Below are 21,414 nucleotides of genomic sequence, written 5' to 3' on the forward strand. Positions count from 1 at the left end.
AATTTTGAATGTAATAACAAAATCCCACAATCTTTTATATAGCCTTTAGGTATGCCTTTATAGAAGAGGAAAAAATGTTTACATTAAGAATCTAAATAAGGCTAAAATGTTACTTAACAAAACTTCCTAATAGAGCTAGTGACTCATCAGGCTATACAGAGATGAAATGACAACACTGCATTTGTCCAGTTCTTCACACTAAATATTTATTTCAGCCTGAGCAGCCATGTCTGTTAAATATTTTATAAAGCATAATAAATGTTAAGTCTGACGTTTTCTTTGAAATCATGTAATGACAACATGTTTATAATGCAAACCTGAAATTTCTGACAAGAGACCTTTCTGCTATAGATAATTACTTCTGTGCAAACAAAACATATATTCAGTTGCTTTAGAAGAAGCCACTCATGTTATCATTAATACATCAGCTGAACTGCAGATCCCACTATTGCTGAACAAGGCCCCTAAATATCATTGTTTAATGAAGTATACACACACAAAACAAACAAGCATATACATTCAACTAATGGCATTCAAAATGACAATCTATGCCTTGAAACCAGATATGCCGTATCCCATCTCCTTTACCTCCCCAGCTGTGGGATTCAGGTAAAGATACAGGAACATCCTTTATCTACCAAAAAGAAGAAAGAAAACAGACCACCAGACAGAAAAATATCAGGATCCTAATTGAAGCTCTCTTAATTCATTCTACTTGCACATACACTTCATGGAATTATATTAGTATTTTAGCTCAGCTCAAAATGTGCTTTTGGAGATGACCTTTCCATCTTTCCTGCTCACCATACTACTCCTATCATAATGGAACAGTTTGAGAACCCCCAAAACAAAGACTTCCCTAGGATAAAATTGCTAGACTGCATTCCAGTAACTAATGGTCCTTCAAGTCCACAGCACCAGGCTGCAATTAGTCTGCAGTAAGTCCTGAAGCTCATTAGTATGGATATGAACTCAAAGCCACTTTACAGATCCTGTCATCATCAATTGCTACACCACCTGCTATGACAGACAGCCACTCTGATATTAACAAAAAATTTATGCTTCCACAGTATTGTGCCCTGATTCTATACACACCCTTTAGCTTCAAGTAAGCTATGCAGTAGTTCTATAGTACTGATGAATTTCGAAAGAAAATATATATTGTTCATTGATAAAGCTACAGGATTATAAAGGAAAGGAGCACATATTCAATTGTCCAAACATATGTCAAATGTCATATACTCAAGAAGGCTTATATAAGATGTAAACGGCTGCCAGAGCTGAACTGATAATTTATTAACTTTTGACTTCACATTCTACAATATTCTACAATACGTTTGTATGTAAGAACTGACGAAGTCATGCACTTTATTATTAGAAGCAGAGATCAGTAAAAGCCTGTAATCCTTGCCTGCACAAGAAAAATTTATTTTCATCCCAGTAATGAAGTTTAAGGTTGCTTCTCTACATATACCAGTTTACAGCAGTAAATCAAAATACAAAGAGAAAAATCTTGAAATCTTTCAAGATGCTATCTTAAAGTTTGTTGCAAGAAGCTCTCCAAATTTTATTCTTCCAAAGAGAATCTATTCTAGAAAATAAGTAGATATAGTATTCCAATATCTGAACTCACAGCACATAGGGAAATATTAATTTCCTAAATTCTTATGTAAACCTTATAACAGCCACAAAATGTCGTAGATATTTAGTTGAACATTAGAAGAAAGTCTTTCAGTATTCAAATGACTACACAACATACAAAAAATGAGAAATCATTCCCAACATATTTAAAAAAATATGAAAAAGTATGCATAGGCCTTGTCAAAAACCTAATTCTAAAACAAATGGCAAAGGAATGTTGATAGCGATATAGCTTGTATGAGATAATATTGTCAGAGATCCTGTTAAAGTATAATTTTAAAAAAGTACTCTCATATCAAACCTAACATTATACTCTTCTTACACTGAAGGTCTCCTGGATTGCTTGTGCCCTGCTGTGTTGTCCTTCCAGCAGATCCTGGGGTGCTTAACATCTCCCATGAGGACCAGGGCCTGCAAATGTGAGGCTTCTTCCAGATAGCTGAAGAAGGCCTCATCTACAGCAGGCAGATGCAGCCATGTCAGCTATGTAGGCCTGTCCACTAATCCTGATCCTGACAGTACTTGACTGATCACCTCCCTCAAAACAGAGCTCTGTGCCTTCCAGCTTCTCTCTTACATCAAGGGCAACTCCTTGTCCTGGCCTTTGCTTCTTAAAAGGCATATGTGTACCCACTGCAGCATTTCAGTCATGTGACATATCCTCATCATGTTTCTATGATCCCAATGCACAGACTTCTAATTCCCCATTTGTTTCCCATGCAGTGTGTTTTGATGTACAGGTCACTTCAGAGAGGCGACCAGTTGTGCTTGTTTCCTAGAAACATGAGATCTTCCCCCATAATGCTGTTCCACAGGCATGTTATTATTTGTGTTTACACTTGCGGTGATACTCTTTCAGCCTTGTTTTGTTGATTACAGTTTCTATTCCTGCCAAGCCAGAAACTTTGCTTACAAACTCCACCATTTTCTCACTTAGTTGGTCTCTCCCTCCCTATTTCCTAGTTTAAAAGTGTTTTGTTTTTTTTTTTTGTGTGTGTGTGTGTGTGTGTGTGTTTGTTTTTTTTTTTTTTTAAGCAAACAAAAAAGAGTTGGAAGTATGTTGAGATGCACTTTGCATTACTTGGATAGATTCTGTCTCTTCCAAGATGTCATCAATCCTCAGAAATGGTCCCATAGTCATAGAAACCAAAACTATGCTGACCAGCACTGGCTGCATAACCAGTTGTTAACCTACAGTCATTGACAGTAAACAGAATGCAAGTGACAGAGTCCTTTCTATAATTCCCTCTGTTATGAAGTTAACCTTAGGCAATTCTTAATTGCTGTTGTTACAAAAGAAACATTGTCATCACTGATGTATAACTGAAACAAATGGCAACAGAATGAACTGTTTCTGTGTATGAATATTTATTCAAATTACAAATATTGAATAAAGATAAATTACCCAATCTGAAGCAATAATTTTCTGACCAACTTGGAATGGCTTATTTTTAAATCAATACCACTTCCAGATAAACGATTTAAAACTGTCTTGGTGCCCACTGTGTGCTGGGAAAACCCTATTCCGTTGTTTCACTATGAAGTTTTAGCATGAATGATTTGGTAAAGAGAAATACATAAACCAAAACTTAAAATGGTAATAAAAAGCCACGTAATTTTAAGGTGTTTCTGGTAGAATGTTTATTCTAGGATGAATATCTCTAACACAAAATAGTCAAGTGCACTTATGATAAGGTTTAAGTCTTCCATTTACTCAACGGTTTTCACAAAAAGCTACAACCACCCGCAGTTGATCCTGTAAAGTTACACAGATTGGAAAACTGCAGAATAGTCTACAGAAGATGCCAAGAGTTTTTTTAGGAACTAGCTAAGAACTATAGGCACTTAGGTTCCATTTACATTTAGTAACTGGAATTAAGTGAGTGAACATTCCATTGTAAATGTCTTACAACTTCATTCTTCTCATATGACTAAATATGATTTGAAATATAAAAAGAGAGACTGGCTTATCTCTGGTATCTATGGCTAGGGAAACTAAGAAACGAGTCAGGAACTGCTTCATCTAATCATCCCATGTAGCTACGAGAAGCAAATTATATACTCTGGTAAACTGAAGGAAGCACACTGTCCTGGTTTCAATTAGAACAGAGTTGATTTTCTTCCTAGTAGCTGAACTGTGGAAGAGAGGCAAAACTATGAGTGTTTCAACATTAAAATATTTACTATTTTGCTGCTGTTCCAGGGACTCAGCTATATACATTGACAATGCTACATAAGAGAATTATAATAGAATAACAATTATAATTATAATTATTATAGTACAGTATATATAGTTTATATATTACATAATTATATTATCGATGAATTTATGATATATCGTTCTAATATTACATCATACATAAGATACAACATATTTATATATTGCATAGCATTGATGTATATGATTATATAACATACAATTATGATATTTATGATGGAATATTTTTTATTTTATTTTTTTCCTGAAGGTCTTTATTTACCTTTTCCTGCTAGACCAGTACTCTCACTGTTTTCCCAAGGAGTGCTTATATGTCCAGCCTCTATGATGAGTAAGCTCAGAAGTATGTTGGCATGATTCAAGCAATCTTTTACTCCCATTTACCTACAGCAACCCATCATACCACTAATGAGTATATACCAAGTGCAAAGCAGTATTAAATTCTATCATTATGAATCTAGTTAATAACTGATAATAGTTTAAATATACATATCTGACTTACTCTATAGGAGTTTTTATTTATTTAAAATTTTGTGTAAATTGTTAGTGGAAACTAATATTAATGCAAGTTAACTTCCTACCTTTTCTTCCACCCTGAAGACATCTCACTAGTGAAAATTTTGAGATTTAAAATGAATACATTTCACAAAATCATAGAAGTCTCAAGTTGGAACAGAAAAAAATATTTTAACTTCGATCTACTAGATTAGACAAAGTATTATATTGTTTCTTTGCAAAAGAAAGATTCCCTATGTTTTCCAAGTAGAGGAATAGCATTTTCCTAAATTTGGAATGCCTTTAGACTTCAGTGTGATCTACAGAAAAAAAAAAAAAAAAAAAAAAAAGAGAAGTTTCATACATATTTATATTCCCTTCCCTCAGAACTTCACACAGTAAAACTTTAAGTTTCAAAGAAGCTTTGGTTCACATATTAGTGTTAACAAACAAGGAATAAAAATTTCAACCGTATCAGACACTTCAGAATACAGTCTGCATTGCAGATTAAGACTAAACAACTTTTAATTAGAACATCATCTAATAATTCACCTCCATATTGGTACAAACAGGGTTTTTCTTTCAGAGAAACCAAGTTAAGTTTTACAAAGGGAAAGTAGGTTAGTTTATAACATTTTATGTCTCTATGTATTAAAAAACCTTCCAATAGACTTTTCATGCTCAAAATTCAGAACATCCTTTGAGCAGTTCTGTTTCTTCTTCTTCCCTAATTGTCTTAAGCCTTTGAACTGGAGAAACTGTACTTATCTTTCTTACATGTATTTCTTAAAGTGAAATTTTGAGAAGTACAGCTTCCCAAAATAATTACTCTGGAACATTCTTATGCCTGGCTTTCACTGCTGTCCACAATTTTATCATGTTTATATCCCCTTCTGGGTACTACTACTTACAATGAATACAGGACAGTAATACCTTACTAAGAATTTTGTTAGTGTTGTTAGTTTTTTTTCTTTTAAATCAATACCTGTAGGAAATGCTGCCCAAGAAATAGCAGGAGATGTAGTCTGCTTTTCACCATTTCCACACTCATAGCTCTCTGCTGCCTACAAACAGGGAAGAAGTGTTATTATTTTCTTACAAAATGCTATATACTCTTATTTAAAAAAATTAAACATACTTATCTACCAAAGTTTCCAGGCATATTTTCCTAGTGTAAAGCAGAACATGAACTTAAGTTTCTAAACTATTTATTTAACTACTCTGAGCATGCATCTTACTACTTGTCAGAACACTACAGAGAACTGAGTCAAATATAAACCATCTATAAAGCACATATAATAAAGGCCTCAGTTAGAAAGGGAGAAAAACTGTCAACTACAAAATTGAATATCAGAGAAATTAAACTAATGTAGAAGCACAATAGACCATATATTTGATATGCATAGAAAGACATGTTTATTACTGAACAAATATAAGTTACATTTAAGAACTGAAATCTAGTTTAAACAGATTTATATAGAGAATATAATATCTACGATTTAAGTTTTTAATGTATTTATCATCCCCTATTTCTGTTCTACACAGGAATAAAATATTACTGAAAGTATGCTACTATTTAATTCAATTTGACATTTTCATGAAGTTATAATTAACAGAAGCACAGTTGTAACACATTTCTTAAAAAGAACACTGCCAAAATTGTTTGTGTAAGTAGTTTAATATCAAAATTAAGTCATCAAAATAACATACCTCAAATCCTCCAAAATCATCATCATCCATCTTTCAAATGGTACTAGAATATAGTTAAAAAAAAAAAAAGATTTAAAAGCAAAAACAAAACCACTAAACAGATATACCCTGTCTACTTATAAAATAACAATAAAGATATTGTAAAACAAAAGTTACGGTGTTAAAGGTAGAATAAGCTATAGCAGTCAAATCCTAAAAACCATCAGCATGAAGTAATACAGCATTCTGTACTACAGGAAATTGGGTATATCGCATTGATCAGTTTCATAAGAGAAACATGTTGATTTTATACTATGTTGATTTTTTAACTAGAAAGCTAAAGAAATAAACGACTCACATATCGTACCTCAATTAAATGACAGATGAGTAAAGACCTTCACTTAGATACAACTGCTTCCTAGCTCATCTATGTACTCTTCCTAACATCACCACCTTCTCATTTAGAAAGAAGATTCCATCTTTCATTAATTCCGTCATGGAGATAAGTAGTTATAACAAGTTGCCTGAAATCTTTCAAATTCACAAGTTCAACAAAAGATAACCTAAAGCAGAATATTTTCTCTCAGAATACGAAGGGCTAGAACTTCAAGCATGGAAGGGCTCTCAAGGGCTAGAACTTAAGAAGAATGTTTTTATTGATCAAGCTAAGTAACAAAACTTTCCATTTTTGAGATGGAATTTGAGAATCTTCAAGGGAAAAGATAAGCACTGCCTATCAATATTGTTGAAGATCTTTTCAAGATAAGAATGTAGCAAGTTTTCCTATCATTTTAAGATAGAAAAATAGAGTTATTTTAAAAGTTATGTCTATTGCTCGCAAGCTTTGTGGTCAAGAACCCAGTACCTCAATAAATGGTACTGAAACCAAATACAAGCAGGATTTCTGACCATCAGATTCCTAATGATGAATTTTCTTCAGTAGTAATGAATGTGATCCAATTTAATGGAATGAAAATCTACATTGTACTTTGTAGTTCTGTACCATGTTAACAAAGAAAAGTGTTTTTTGTTGTTGTTGTTTTCTTTTTGTTTTTTGAGTTTTAGTCCTGAATTCTGTGGCATTTTGATATATTTATAGTTAAATTGCCATTCCTTTTGCAAAAATGCAGAGTAATTCAGCTAATGAAAGTAACTCAAGATATACATGGCTCTTCATGGAAGTTTATAATAAGTATTAGCTCTTAATAAGAATCGTAATATATGAATGAAGGACAATCCAAATAAAATTTTTGTAAAGTGTCAAAACATATACAAATGAAATTTATTTCAGTTAAAATAGATTATGATCTGGAGAAACTTAACACTGTAAAAACATGCTCAAATAGAAGAATTCAAAAAGTTTGAAGGACATCTCCAAATTAGTATCAAAAGTGGACACTTACAGTTTATATCCGTTGAGAAACATTACTATAAAAACACTAATTCAAACACACATCTTTCAAATTTTAACAAAATTATTTTCAAGTTCTTATTGGTAAATTTATTAAATCAACACTTAAAATGTGATTAGATAGATCTAGTTAAATTAAAATAGAATATGGTACAATATCCATTTCTGGTTATAAGAAATACTTGTCGTTTTAATGACTGCAAGGGTCTTTGTTTGTTTGTGAGGAAGAACGTTGTTGGGTAGCTAGGCAGTCACCAACAATACGGAGTTTAACACTGCCGGATTCTGCACCTGGGATGGGGCAACCCTGGATATACATGTATGTACAGACTGTGGGATGAGAGACTGTAGAGTGGCTCAGCACAAAGGGACCTGGGGGTTTTGGTCAATGGAAAGTTGAATATGAGTGAGTGTGCCCTGTCAGATAAAAGGGACAATCACATCCTAGGGTGCAATAAGCACAGCATTGCTAACCCATCGAGGGAAGCGATTGTCCCACTCTGCTCTGCACTGGTGTGGCCTCACTTTGAGTACCATGTGCAGTCTTGGGCACCACAATATACGGACATACAACTATTAGAGGGTGCCCAAAGGAGGGCTACAAAGATGGTGAAGGGTCTAGAGGGCAAGTCACTTTGTTCAGCCTGGAGAAGAGGAGACTGAGGGGAGACTTCATGCTAGCCCACAGCTCACAAGGGGAAACAGAAGGGCAGGCACAGATCTCTTCTCTCTAGTGACCAGTGACAGGACCTCAGGGAACGGCATGAATCTACATCAAGGAGGTTCAGGTTGGGTATTAAGAAAAGGTTCTTAACCGAGAGGATGGTCAGGCACTGGAACAGGCTCCCCAGAGAAGTGGCATCAAACCCGTCAAGAGTTTGAGAAGCATTTGGACAATTCTCCATATGACATATGGTCTGATATTTGGGTGGTTCTGTGTGGAGCCAGAGTTGGACTCAATGATCCTTTTGGGTCCCTTCCCACTCAGGCTATTCTGGTTCTCTGATTTTTCCAGAGCTATCACTGGGAGATACTGTCTTTCCAAAAATATGTTACCTCTTGCATAAAAGGGTGCTTTCTGCAAGAAGCAGGAAACAGGACCATTCCAATACTTTAAGAACCACGCTGAAAAAAAAATTAATCAAGCCAACTTTTAGGAGTCTTTCAACCTTGAAAGTACATGTTCATTTAGCTCTAAAAATATTTGAATAATTCATTGCAAGCTTAGCTGATAACAATGCTCAAAGTATCCGCAAATATACCATTTCTCAACTCTACTCCCTATTCTTGTAATGGAAACACAATGCTGGTATCAATAAGCTGCATTACTAGCCTAAGGCTTGACAATGAACTGCAACAGCTTTAGTAGAAGCATTTTTAAAATCAGGCTATTTTAAGATGGGCTATCAAACATTTCCTTTCTCACAGTCTAAGAGCATTATTTGCAGCATCAAAATAGGAAAGAATACATTAAGCACTGTCAATCTAAAGAAGGATTTTTTTTTATATAAAAAAAAAAACAGCACACATACTCTTACCATGACTAAATGTGGTCTCTTTAAGTATGCCTGATACTGGAATTAAGTAACTGTGAAATTGGGCAACAAGTAATCAACCTCAAAATTACAGATTCATAGAAATTACGGCTGGAAAAAGCACAGTAGGTAACACAGCCCAGGCCATTTCCAAAACATTACAGTTCTCCAGTCATGTCCTACAAAGCTTGAGAAGCTCCCCAGAGTCACACTCCTGTGAAAAGAAAAAACTTCCCATGGATTACGAAAATGTAAGCCACTTCATTTTCAGTAAAGATTAGATTTTATGACCAGGTTTGTAATCACCAAATTATACAAAATTAGACCAGAAGGGACCTCAGCAAGTTATCTCATCCAAGCTCCTGCTCAAAGTAGAGCCCACAGTGATCAGGTTGTTCAGGGCTTCATTCTCTATGACCGACAGATAACAAAGCATGATTAATGTATATGTATATCTGAGATGCTTGCAAGCTTTCCTATACAAAATGCAGCCACCCAAGCTTGACCAGCAGCTTAACATATGTCACAAGAACTTTGTGAAATGCACTTACCCAACACACAGACCAAAGTCATGTTTTTATACACAGGAAGATGAGTGGTATGAGTGGTCTTTCACAAAGAATAATGGAAAAAAAGACCATCTTCCCCTCTCCAGCTGTTAGGAGAAGGACTGTTGTAATCCCACCAGAACTCTCAGTTTTCTTCATATCCAGAAGTGGTAGAGACACCAAACATTAAACAAAGAATGATTCTTCATTCACTTAAAAGTTTACCTTTGATCAGTAAGAATTCAAATTAATCAAGTCCTGATCTATTTCCTGATAAATCAAATATGTGTGCTTCAGTAACAAAGATACCGGTAATTTTGCCAGGTACTTTCAACTGGACACATTTACGTAGTCAGTAATTTTGAGTGTCTATCTTACTTGCAGAGTTTTGTACATTTTAAAGAAACAACTTACAGAGCATATCGCTTTTTGTTTTGTCAGAACAGTATGTGTGGAGCTGGCTCAGGGTGGGGCTGCAGCATTTTTACTTCTGGCAAATACAGCTAGTAGTTAACCCCTACCTATGACAACATATCAGTTTTACTTGCCTGTTTTTGCTTACTAAATGACTCATTCAATGTGCTCAATCTAGGACAGGCTTTTCTTCACCGGACATAACATAGACCGCATTATTTGAAGAACAAATCTTTGGCCGAAACTGCAGGCTCCAAAAAGCCTATCCAAAATATGTATGAGAAGCAAAAAAAAAAAAAAAAACAGTCATTTAGAAAGCATAATATGCCACATATATACATTTATAAAGCATACATATAGAAAGCATCACAGATGCTGTGACAAAGAGCAGAACAGATGATAAACTAGTTATTGAAAAACTTCAAACCAGCTCACGTTAACTTCTCCTCACAGCTCTTCTGCAAAAACTCAAAAAGCCCATGGGCAATTTCAAAATGAGAACAACCTCTTTTTCCGCTCTTCTCCTGACCTATACCCATTAGTACTCCACAATAAGCATTAGGGCATCTTAACAACCTAGAGTAGCTACTAAGTCATTTGTTAGAAATTTCTGATTACAGAATATACATATCCCTAAAGGACGCACATCTCCACAAAGACCAAAATATGAATGTTTTGAAATTGGAAATTAAAGTAACTTTAGACTGTCTGGAAAGCTGTTTGTTTGTTTTAAGAAAATTTTAATTTCTTCCTTCACTTCTGCTTGAGATCTCAACACTCAAAGCAATTTGTTTAATAACAATCAGATCATAATCAGAGCAATGTATTTCATTTACTGTGGACAGGAATTCAGTATGAAGAACAACATAAACATTACCAAAGACCACTGTCAAAACAAACTAAACAAGTGCTACTAGCAGAATTGGCAAGGTGGGTCTTTATTCTGAGGGGTTTGCTCATTCCTCGTTTTAAGGCCAAATTCCTCTGGCATCACTGTTAGGTATCAATCCCTCCTAATCACAGGTTTAACAAGGTACTGAAATATAGGTGATTTTTCACTCTTTCCTTCAAAAAGAATGGAACTACAAGATGCAATAATGCTCAATTCTTTAAATCACTGAAGAGTTCAATCCTTTTAGTGCTTTATTTTTGTAATTTCCAATTCTGTAATTTTCCTTATAGCAGTATGTTGTTTGTAATGAAAAGCTTATGCAGATTTTAAAAATAGCTGGCTATACAGTAAAATTGAATGGAAAAAAAGTCCTACATGATCCATGTGGTTAACATTCGCTTAGTTGTTTGTTATTTATTCAATGAAGAGTTCACAACAACATTACAGAAAAATAATTCAGGTTTGTTTTGTTTTGTTTTAAACAGGAAAGCATATTACAGCTCCTACATTCTGCATTCAAATTTCAGTATTTATCATCTGTTTCTAAGAAGTGAAGTATACACTTAACAAGAGGCAAACATCAACAACACCATGAGGACCTAAGACTGGAGTAATATTTATGACCATTATTCAATTTGAAAACTTTGACCATATTAGTAGTTGCAATAAATGTGATCTTTAAGTAAAAAAGATGTTGGAATTAAAAAAAATTACACAAGACTTCCATGAGAAATTCAATGTTTATGCCTAAAGCATAACTAATAAATTAGTTATATAATAATAAATTGGTAATTGTTTCAGAGATACTCAAAATTCTTCTACTATTAAGAAATATGCTATTTCAAGTTGAGTACTCATTACTTTGAACAAGTTACAAGTATTTAATGAGGTATCTAAGTCCTCCTAAGTTCCCGCTCTGTTCTGTGCTGGTCCAGCCTCACCTCGAGTACTGTGCGCAGTTCTGGGCAACACAGTACAAAAAGGGCATTAAACTGGTGGAAAGTGTCCAGAGGAGGGCGATGAAGGTGGTGAATTGCCTAGAGGGGAAGACATATGAGGAGCAGCTGAGGTCACTGGGCCTGTTCAGCCTGGAGAAGAGGAGGCTGAGTGGAGACCTCATCATGGTCTACAACTTCCTTGTGAGGGGGAGCAGAGAGGCAGGTGACCTCTGTAAACACCAGTGATAGGACCCGCGGGAGTGGTGTTAAGCTGAGGCAGGGGAAGTTTGGGCTGGACATCAGGAAGAGGTTCTTCACCAAGAGGGTGGTCGCACACTGGAACAGGAGTTGGACTTGATGTTGGACGCTAATGCACGCAGCATGGGTAACAAACAGGAGGAGCTGGAAGCCATCATGCAGCAGGCAGGCTACGACTTCGTTGCCATCACGGAGACATGGTGGGACCACTCTCATGACTGGAGTGATGCAATGACTGGCTATAGGCTCTTCAGAAGGGACAGGCAGCACAGAAGGGGTGGTGGTGTGGCTCTCTAATATAGAGAGCCTTTTGATGTTGTGGAACTCGAGGCTGGGAATGACAAGGTTGAGTCCCTGTGGGTTAGGATCGGTAGGAAGGCCAACAAGGCTAGCATCCTGGTCGGGGTCTGTTATAGACTACCAAAACAGGATGAGGAGATGAATAAGGAGTTCTACAGGCAGCTGACAGAAGTTGCAAAATCGTCGGTGCTTGTTCTCGCAGGGGACTTCAACTTCGCTGACATATCCTGGAAACACAACACAGCCCAGAGAAAGCAATCTAGGAGGTTTCTGGAGAGCGTGAAAAATAGCTTCCTGATGCAGCTGGTTAGTGAGCCCACCAGGGGAAGTGCCCTGCTAGACCTTCTCTTCTCAAACAGAGAAGGACTGGTGGGAGATGTGGTGGTCAGAAGCTGTCTTGGGCAGAGAGACCACGAAATGGTGGAGTTCTCTATTCTTCGCGAGGCCAAGAAGGGGACCAGTAAAACTGCTATATTGGACTTCTGGAGGGCTGACTTTGGGCTGCTCAGGACACTGGTTGGTAGAGTCCCTTGGGAGGCGGTTCTGAAGGGCACAGGAGTCTAGGAAGGCTGGGCACTCTTGGCACTCTTCAAGAAGGAAATCTTAATGGCACGGGAACCCACGTGCACAACCCCACGTGCCCAAAGACAAGCTGGCATGGAAGAAGACCGGCCTGGCTCAACAGAGAGTTGCAGCTTGAGCTTAGGAGAAAAAAGGGGGTTTATAATCTTTGGAAAAAAGGGAGGGCAACTGAGGAGAACTTTACGGATGTTGCGAGGCTGTGCAGGGACAAAATTAGAAAGGCCAAAGCTCATCTGGAGCTCAATCTGGCTACTGCCGTTAAAGAAAACAAAAAATCTTTTTGCAAATACATCAACGCAAAACGGAGGGCTAAGGAAAATCTCCATCCTTTACTGGATGCAGGGGGAAATCTTGTTACAAAAGATAAGGAAAAGGTGGAGGTGCTTAATGCCTTCTTTGCCTCAGTCTTTAGCGGCAAGGGTAGTTGTTCTCTGGATACCGAGTACCCTGAACTGGCGGAAGGGGATGGGGAGCAGGATGTGGCCCTCACTATCCACGAAGAAATGGTTGGCGACCTGCTACGGCACTTGGATGTGTGCAAGTCGATGGGGCCGGATGGGATCCACCCGAGGGTACTGAGAGAACTGGTGGAGGAGCTGGCCAAGCCACTATCCATCATTTATCAGCAGTCCTGGCTATACGGGGAGGGCCCAGTCGACGGGCAGCTAGCAAACGTGAAACCTGATCTTCTATGACAAAGTGATGCACTGGGTGGATGAGGGAAAGGCTGTGGATGTGGTCTACTTGACTTCAGCAAGACTTTTGACACTGTTTCCCACAGCATTCTCCTCAAGAAACTGGCTGCTCTTGGCTTGGACTGGCATACGCTTCGTTGGGTTAGAAACTGGCTGGATAGCCAGGCCCAAAGAGTCATGGTGAATGGAGTCAAATCCAGGTGGAGGCCGGTCACTAGTGGCATCCCCCAGGCCTTGGTACTGGGGCCAGTCCTCTTTAATATCTCCATCAATGATCTGGATGAGGGCATTGAGTGCACCCTCAGTAAGTTTGCAGATGACACCAAGTTAGGTGCATGTGTCAATCTGCTCGAGAGTAGGAAGGCTCTGCAGGAGAATGTGGATAGGCTGGACCGATGGGCTGAGACCAACTGTATGAAGTTCAACAAGGCCAAGTGCCGGGTCCTGCACCTGGGGCACAATAACCCCAAGCAGCACTACAGACTGGGAGAGGAATGGTTGGAAAGCTGCCTGTCAGAGAAGGACCTGGGAGTATTGGTTGATAGTTGGCTGAATATGAGCCAGCAGTGTGCTCACGGGGCCAAGAAGGCCAACAGCATCCTGGCTTGTATAAGAAGCAGTGTGACCAGCAGGGCTAGGGAGGTGATTGTACCCCTGTATTTGGTTCTGGTGAGGCCGCACCTCAAGTACTGTGTTCAGTTTTGGGCCCCTCGCTACAAGAAGGACATCGAGGCGCTCGAGCAAGTCCAGAGAAGGGCGACAAAGCTGGTGAGGGGTCTGGAGAACAAGTCCTACAAGGAGCGGCTGAGGGAGCTGGGCTTGTTCAGCCTGGAGAAAAGGAGGCTCAGGGGTGACCTTATTGCTCTCTACAGGTACCTTAAAGGAGGCTGTAGCGAGGTGGGGGTTGGTCTGTTCTCCCACGTGCCTGGTGATAGGACGAGGGGGAATGGGCTAAAGTTGTGCCAGAGGAGTTTTAGGCTGGATCTTAGGAAGAACTTCTTTACTGAGAGGGTTGTTAGGCACTGGAACGGGCTGCCCAGGGAAGTGGTAGAGTCACTATCCCTGGAGGTCTTTAAAAGACGTTTAGATGTAGAGCTTAGTGATATGGTTTAGTGGAGGACTTGTTAGTGTTAGGTCAGAGGTTGGACTCTATGATCTTGAGGTCTCTTCCAACCTAGAAATTCTGCGATTCTGTGATGACCCTTACGGGTCCCTTCCAACTCAGTGTAGTCTATAATTCTACAATTCTAAGTCTTCTGGCTGGAATCAAAGGTAAACAGTAGGATGATATTTGAAGAAGAAATACAAGCTTTTTGTCTCTTCAAAAAATGGGAATTCAATTAAATTTCTACCTTTAGAAAGGTAGGAGGGTTTATGCTTCTCAGTTTGATTTTTTTTTCCCCTCCCAAGTCTGGTAGCATTTTTAATCACAATAAAAGGCAAACAGCTTTAAATTTTCCGGAAAAATAAAGTTAAGGACTTTGGAAAGTGTAGTTTAATATTATTCAAATTAATGATATGCTGCCAAAAGCAAATTAATAGAAAAAACGTATGTGCCATATAAGTACAACACAACTGGAGATCACAGATGCAAGGCTTAATTTCATGCTACATGAAAAAAAATAAAGTCTACTTTTTTTCTCCTTATGGTTGAGCATCTAAATCTCTGTAGTCATACAGACTTGTATCTGTACATGCCAGTTCTCAAAGAATGTTTAGATGTTCAGTCAACAACATCCAGTTGACTGAACATCTAAACATTCTTTGAGAACTGGCATGTACAGATACTGAATTGAAGATGGTAGGCTGAGACTGAAACAAGAGTATTCTGCTCCTTTAATCAAAAGAACTGCCTTTTTATCCTTCAATCAGATGGACAATACCATTCCATACAAAGATGTTCAAGAGCTGTATGTACTACCTTCATCATGAGATAATGAAAAATAGGTATCAACAAAATGCCAATTTAGTCACAGTACGGGATGTAAGAAATATCCACCACTATGAATCAGTTTGCACTTCATCAACAAAAGGCACAATAATACAGCAATTGGTGCCTGGATTTGATCACACGAAAGAGGTATGTCCAATCAGATATTAAAGGAAGAGACTTCAAGGTCATGGGGAAAAAAAGAAAAAAGTACACTGTATACAGTGTATCCGGTCCTTTAACTGATTCCTGCTACATTCAATGGGGCTCAGGGGAAGAACACAACACAGAACATGTCACAGAACTTACTCCCCAGCATTGGATTAAAACATTTTTATTTTATTTTTTTTACAAGAAGATAATGAAGTAAGAAATCAGATGCAAAGCCACCTATTTAGCAGTAGTAGTTGCTTATATTACAACTGATTCAATTGAAATGTATGTGGCTGTTAAGAAAATACGAGAGCCCGTGTAAGATTCTTTTCCACAACCCAAATGAAGCACAGTTGAATATATTCAAGGAATCATGAAAAAAAAAATTAGTTTGTGAGTCCTCAGGAGGACACAACCACACCCAAAAGCACATCTACATTAGGCACTACATCATGTTGTTTAAGGCCATATATACAGTCAAGTTTAGAATATCTGCAAGGAGTCTAGTCAAACAAGGTGATGATAGTCAAGCATTAGATGAGACAAACAGAATTTTCTTTTCCTATTCATCTGCTCATCTATTCATTTATCCCAAAGTGTCTCTAGAAGGTTTCAAGACTTAGAACTGAGCACATTAGGAAATGTTACAGAAGTCAAACACTGATTTGCACAAAATAAGATACGTAAAATAAAACTGAATAACTCAATTTTTTCAATCCATTCCCAGAGTGAGTTTAACATTCATAAAAACTTACAAAAAAAAACTTTACTCCTTAGTTCTTTTCTCGGGAGTCGGCTCCAATCTGAAATGTCCAGATCCTGTAAGAAGCAAGTAAGATTCTACGTCATATATACTTCATACCTAACTTCACAACTATTTTTGAAATAATATTATTTCCACATAATACAGCGCTGTATGGAATAAAGCGGTGGATGCAAATGCTGCAGCAATTATACCAGTTTCCTGCAATAAGAACAACTTATGCCATCTACAAGACTTCTATAACTGCCTTTCCCAATCTTGAACACTTTTAGAAGAAAATATATCACAGTATAAGATTAAACAACAATACATACACCTTTTATAAGTATAATAAATCTTCAAAGTTTTTTCAAAAAATTATATAGTCATAAACAAAAGTTCTTCTTTCCTTGCCTATAGTCCTTAATAAGGAAATTAAAATAAAGATACTGTTCACAAACCATATTCTCATCTGAAAGATACTAAACAATATGAGCAAAAAAATCTCTAATACCTATTATTTATGGAACTTAAGATAATCTGTAGAATCAATGTAACTTTTTTTTTAAAGAACTTGTGGGTCCTCATCTTCAGTATACAGCTTGCTTTGTTTTAAACAATGCTTAAAGCAAGAAAAAAAGCAACAAAGTGCAAATTTCTAGTCCATTTAATTACCCTTGATTGACGTAGCTGCACAAAAAAAAAAGTAATAGCTCCACTTTCACACAAAAGAAGAAGCTCTGATAGCTCCCTACAGAGGAGGTAGGCACTGTTTTTACAAATTCACCTAAGACAGGAAGAAAAACATGACAGTCTTGTATGGAAAATCTACTCAAGAACTGGCAATTGCTCAAACATAACCTAGAAGAAACTAACATCAGAAAACTAGTAAAATCATATTATATGAAAGGTGATCTCTGAAAAGCCATTAAGAAACTTATTTGTAAAAAGTATAGTACAATAAAGTAATTTATAATGGTATTACGTGAGTGAAAAAGAACAAAAAGGAGATAGACTGCAGAAAACTCAGCAGAAAGGTACCTGGGGGTGCCAGCTGACAGCAGGTTCAACACAAGGCAGCAGCGTGTCCTGGCAGCCAAGAGTGCACGCTGCATTTTGGGGTGTATTAAACACAGCATGGCCAGCTGAAAGAGGTGATTCTCTGACTATACCTAACATTGGTGCAGCTTCATCTTGAATATTGTGTGCAGTTCTGGAAATTCACGATATTAAAAGGATGTTAAGGTCCTTCAAAGTGTCTGGAGGAAGGCAACAAATCTGGTGCGAGGGCTGGCAGGAACGTCCTGCAAGGAGAGGCTGAGGACACTTGGGTTTCCTTGTCCGGAGAAAAGGAGCTGAGAGGTGACCTCACTGCTCCCTGCAGCTCCCTGAGGAGGGGATGTACAGAGGGAGGTGCCGGTCTCTGCTCCCTGGTCACCACTGACAGGATGCGAGGGAACAGCACAAAGCTGTGACAGGGAATGTTTTCAGACTGGATATTAGGAAAAAATTTCTCTGTCAAGTGATCAAACACCGGAAACAGCTTCCTAAAGAGACTGTCAGTGCCCCATGCCTGTCAGTGTTCAAGAGGCATGTTACTAAGAGCATTATCCTAATGCCTTTTTCTTTTTCTTTTTTTTGCCTTGAAGTGGTCAGGTAGTTGGACTTCATCTTTGAAGATCCAGTCTATTCTAGAATTTAGAAACTAGAACAGTTCAGATGAAAGGGAAGGAAAAAGAAAATGTAGAGGGGAAAACAGAAGTGCAATATTAGAGAGAAACTGCATAACTTTCACTTATTGCTCCTCAACTCATCTGTACATATGTAAAACTACCACTAATTGGTGTACATTTATGTTTGGGAAAGAATTAATAAAAATCAGAACAGAAGTGTTTTCACCTAGATCAATAAAAAGGTGTCAACCCCAGGCCAATGTCTAAAATACTACTCTGCTTGTGATTCTGAAATAATTGTTGAGTTTTACTCCAGAGTATTTCCTGAGATAGAAATCTACTACATGCATGGACCATTTTTGTCTCTATACCAGACCACTGCCCATGGACCACAGGGGCATTCCATGTGTAACCATACGTACTCAGGACAGCATCATCCAGAAGAAAAGGCTGCAAGTACCACAGTGGTACTTTTAGCACATATTTCAAATTAGAAGGTTGAACAGAGAATATCTGTATAGTCTGTTTTCCAAGTGTTCTGGTCACTGAGATCTATGGTCATGAAAAAAAAAAAACAAAAACAAACAAACAAACAAAAAAACCCTCTCTATCAAGACAAAGACGGACTTAATTCTTCCAGAGGGTTACCTCTTGACATAAGCAGTTTTAGTAACATTTACTTTTTCACTGCGGATTTTACCTGCCCATGAATCTTCATCAGTTTCTCCCAATTTTTAGAATGTACTCTGTAAAATAATACTGACTTTTTCATTCTAGGTATCCAAAGATGAGTTCAAAGCAAGACCATTTTAACTCCAGCAAAAGTATCATATAAAAACAGCTCCAGAATCAACAGATACTTTCTCAGAAGACTGAATTCTAACAGCTTAAGATGTTATGGAAAGTCCTTCCAAGGTTTCCAGTCTTCACCATAATTGATTTCTTGTGACCAGATCACAGAAGAAAACAGTTTTTTTGTTTCATTATATAAAAAAAGAATCACACAGTTTACTAATTTTAAATTTTCTTTTATATCTCTCTAAAAACTTTCTCTATCACAAACATATTTTCACTTTAAAGGCCAAAGCATTCACAAAGTTATACAGACTCCTATGACAATTTTGACAAAGCTGATATAATGAAAATCTGTTGTGCTGTCTAGAAAAGCCACCCTCACAATCTCAAAAATAGTTAGAATTAAATAGCAGTTTGAATTAAACATTTCTCTTATGTACAGCCAGCCATATACCTATAATTAATCAAAATCAAGTCCAGAACAACAACCTGTGTGACCCTGATTCAGATTGCTGCTACTCAGGAGCCCTGGAAATATATTTGTATTCAACAAATAGCTAAGAGAAGTATGACTTGTCACCCACTAACTAGTTAACAAAGATCAGTGAGTAATTGCCCTGAAAATGCTGGAGCAAAGTGACCACAGTAGGCTTTAATAACTCTCACGTTTAAAGTACGCTTACTGCACTAGGGACCATAAAGTTGGAGACAATCCTCTTAAAAGCCAGACTGTTCTCAGACTTACACACGGACAAGACAAGATGCACAGGATAAAGTCAGAATACAGTAGTTTTGACCAGATACTGGAAAGGGTTGCCCACAGACGTTGTAGACATTCCATCCCTGAAAATACTCAGACTTGAACTATACAAGCCTCTGAGCAACCTACTCTAATTTATCTTTCTTTAAGCAGAATCCTGGAGTAGAAAACCTTCAGACTTCCCTTCCACCCAAGGTCCATGATTCAATGCTTTAAATTTTATTCAGAATAATATAGTAAAATAACAACAAGAACATTTATAACCTCTAGAATCATAGATGTAGAGACCAAAGAAGTGAATCCACCCTTGAGATCATTCTCCAGTTAAATTATACTACTGATATAACTACCAACTTCTGTTTAAGGTCATTTTAGAATTGAATTTGCTAACAAACCAACTTCCAGAGAGAAGCAGGAAACAGAAAGTACCTCTAGAAGTCTTCACTACCATAGGGGGAGCAAAAGTACCAAACTCATAGTGAAATATTTTCATCATGGATTCCAAAAAAGTCACAAGTGAACCTCTTTGCTGAGAGATGTAGCTTGAAGAAGGCTGAGGTGATGTTAACATGAAAAGAAGTTTACAAGAAGAATTTGTTCTCTGGCAGTAATAGAAAGCAGTTATCAATTAATTTGCTCAAAATCCTTCAAAAAAAATCATTAAATTTCATGACTCAACTGTGAATATGGTAAGACATTTACAAATTGTAATACCTTTTTTTTTTTTTTCCTCCAAAAATAGAGAGTTAAGATTTCATAAGAAACGAATGGCTTTTTGAGTCAATTTAAGATTTAGGAATCTCTATCTTCATCTTGGTCTTGATAGATACAGTGCTTTGTTATTTCATGCTTCTTTCTCAAAAGAATAGAGAGGTATCAATTCCAGACAGGAAATAATTTATGCAACAGGACACTCCAACTATATGTTTACATGAATAAGCAATTTACAAAAAGTAACAATATTTTTTACTTGAAAGGAAATAAATGGTACAAAAATATCCACTGCTGAGAGTTTTGGAATGCTAAGACATACACTGGTCTTTCTTTTATAGCCTATGTAGGATTAATTTAAGAAATTGAGGTTTAAGAGTAAAATAGAATCATCATATGTATTTCAAATGCATTTCCACTTAAAAATTTTAAATTTCAACAACTTAGATTAATAACTGAAATACCTGTGCCTCTGTTCTTTTAACATCCATCATTCCTGAATATCAAACCTTTTTACTAGCAAATCACTGTAATGTATTTTTATAAGAAGCTAGACAGAGGTGTTTGTATGAAGAAGGGAGAAGCTTTCCAGGAGTAAAAACTAGAGAACAAAGCAAAACTCAATTCAGCATAGTAAAACCTACTCTGAATTCAGTATATGAGAGTTCCAATACAATCTTAGTAACTGAGCATCACAGCAACAATTTAATATGACATGTCAAACAAAACTGTAAATCTATGAATATATGGATTTCTACACATCCTTATGACCATAAGGATGGTCATAAGGATGTGTAGAAACATGTACAAATGACTATCATTAATGCTAACTAAAAAAGAATTCAGTTCTAATTCTTAAATATTAAAACAGAATATATGCTTGAAATAATTAGAAAAATAAGTTGGAATGAAGAATTGGCTTGCCTGGCTCAAAACGTGGCTGGATTACCCCCACCCCTTCTTGTTTTTAAGTCAGTGTTACTTCAACTGAAAAAAAAAAATAATAATAAAAAACAGGAGCTTAAAAGTTCAGT

General features: G+C 37.1%; 1 protein-coding gene across 17 annotated transcripts in view; it reads right to left on the bottom strand.

The window, feature by feature from the left end:
* Window positions 1–21,414, bottom strand: part of CCDC91 (coiled-coil domain containing 91) — a 173,153-nt gene that overhangs the window by 136,006 nt on the left and 15,733 nt on the right. For 3 of the 17 annotated variants that reach the window (XM_072040849.1, XM_027456901.3, XM_072040853.1), the window contains exons 2-4: window positions 16,455–16,518; window positions 6,065–6,107; window positions 5,340–5,418 (exon numbers count right to left, since the gene is read on the bottom strand). In XM_072040849.1, the coding sequence (XP_071896950.1) occupies window positions 5,340–5,418; window positions 6,065–6,094 (109 nt within the window). In that variant the 5' untranslated portion in view covers window positions 6,095–6,107; window positions 16,455–16,518. Of the gene's footprint in view, window positions 1–4,121; window positions 4,244–5,339; window positions 5,419–6,064; window positions 6,108–8,510; window positions 8,554–8,992; window positions 9,991–10,085; window positions 10,214–16,454; window positions 16,525–21,414 lie in introns of those variants that run through there. The other 14 variants (XM_072040898.1, XM_072040903.1, XM_072040848.1 and 11 more) reach the window with 10 other exon arrangements.

This window comes from Anas platyrhynchos, chromosome 1 (assembly GCF_047663525.1).
Source record: "Anas platyrhynchos isolate ZD024472 breed Pekin duck chromosome 1, IASCAAS_PekinDuck_T2T, whole genome shotgun sequence".
NCBI classification, from domain to species: domain Eukaryota; kingdom Metazoa; phylum Chordata; class Aves; order Anseriformes; family Anatidae; genus Anas; species Anas platyrhynchos.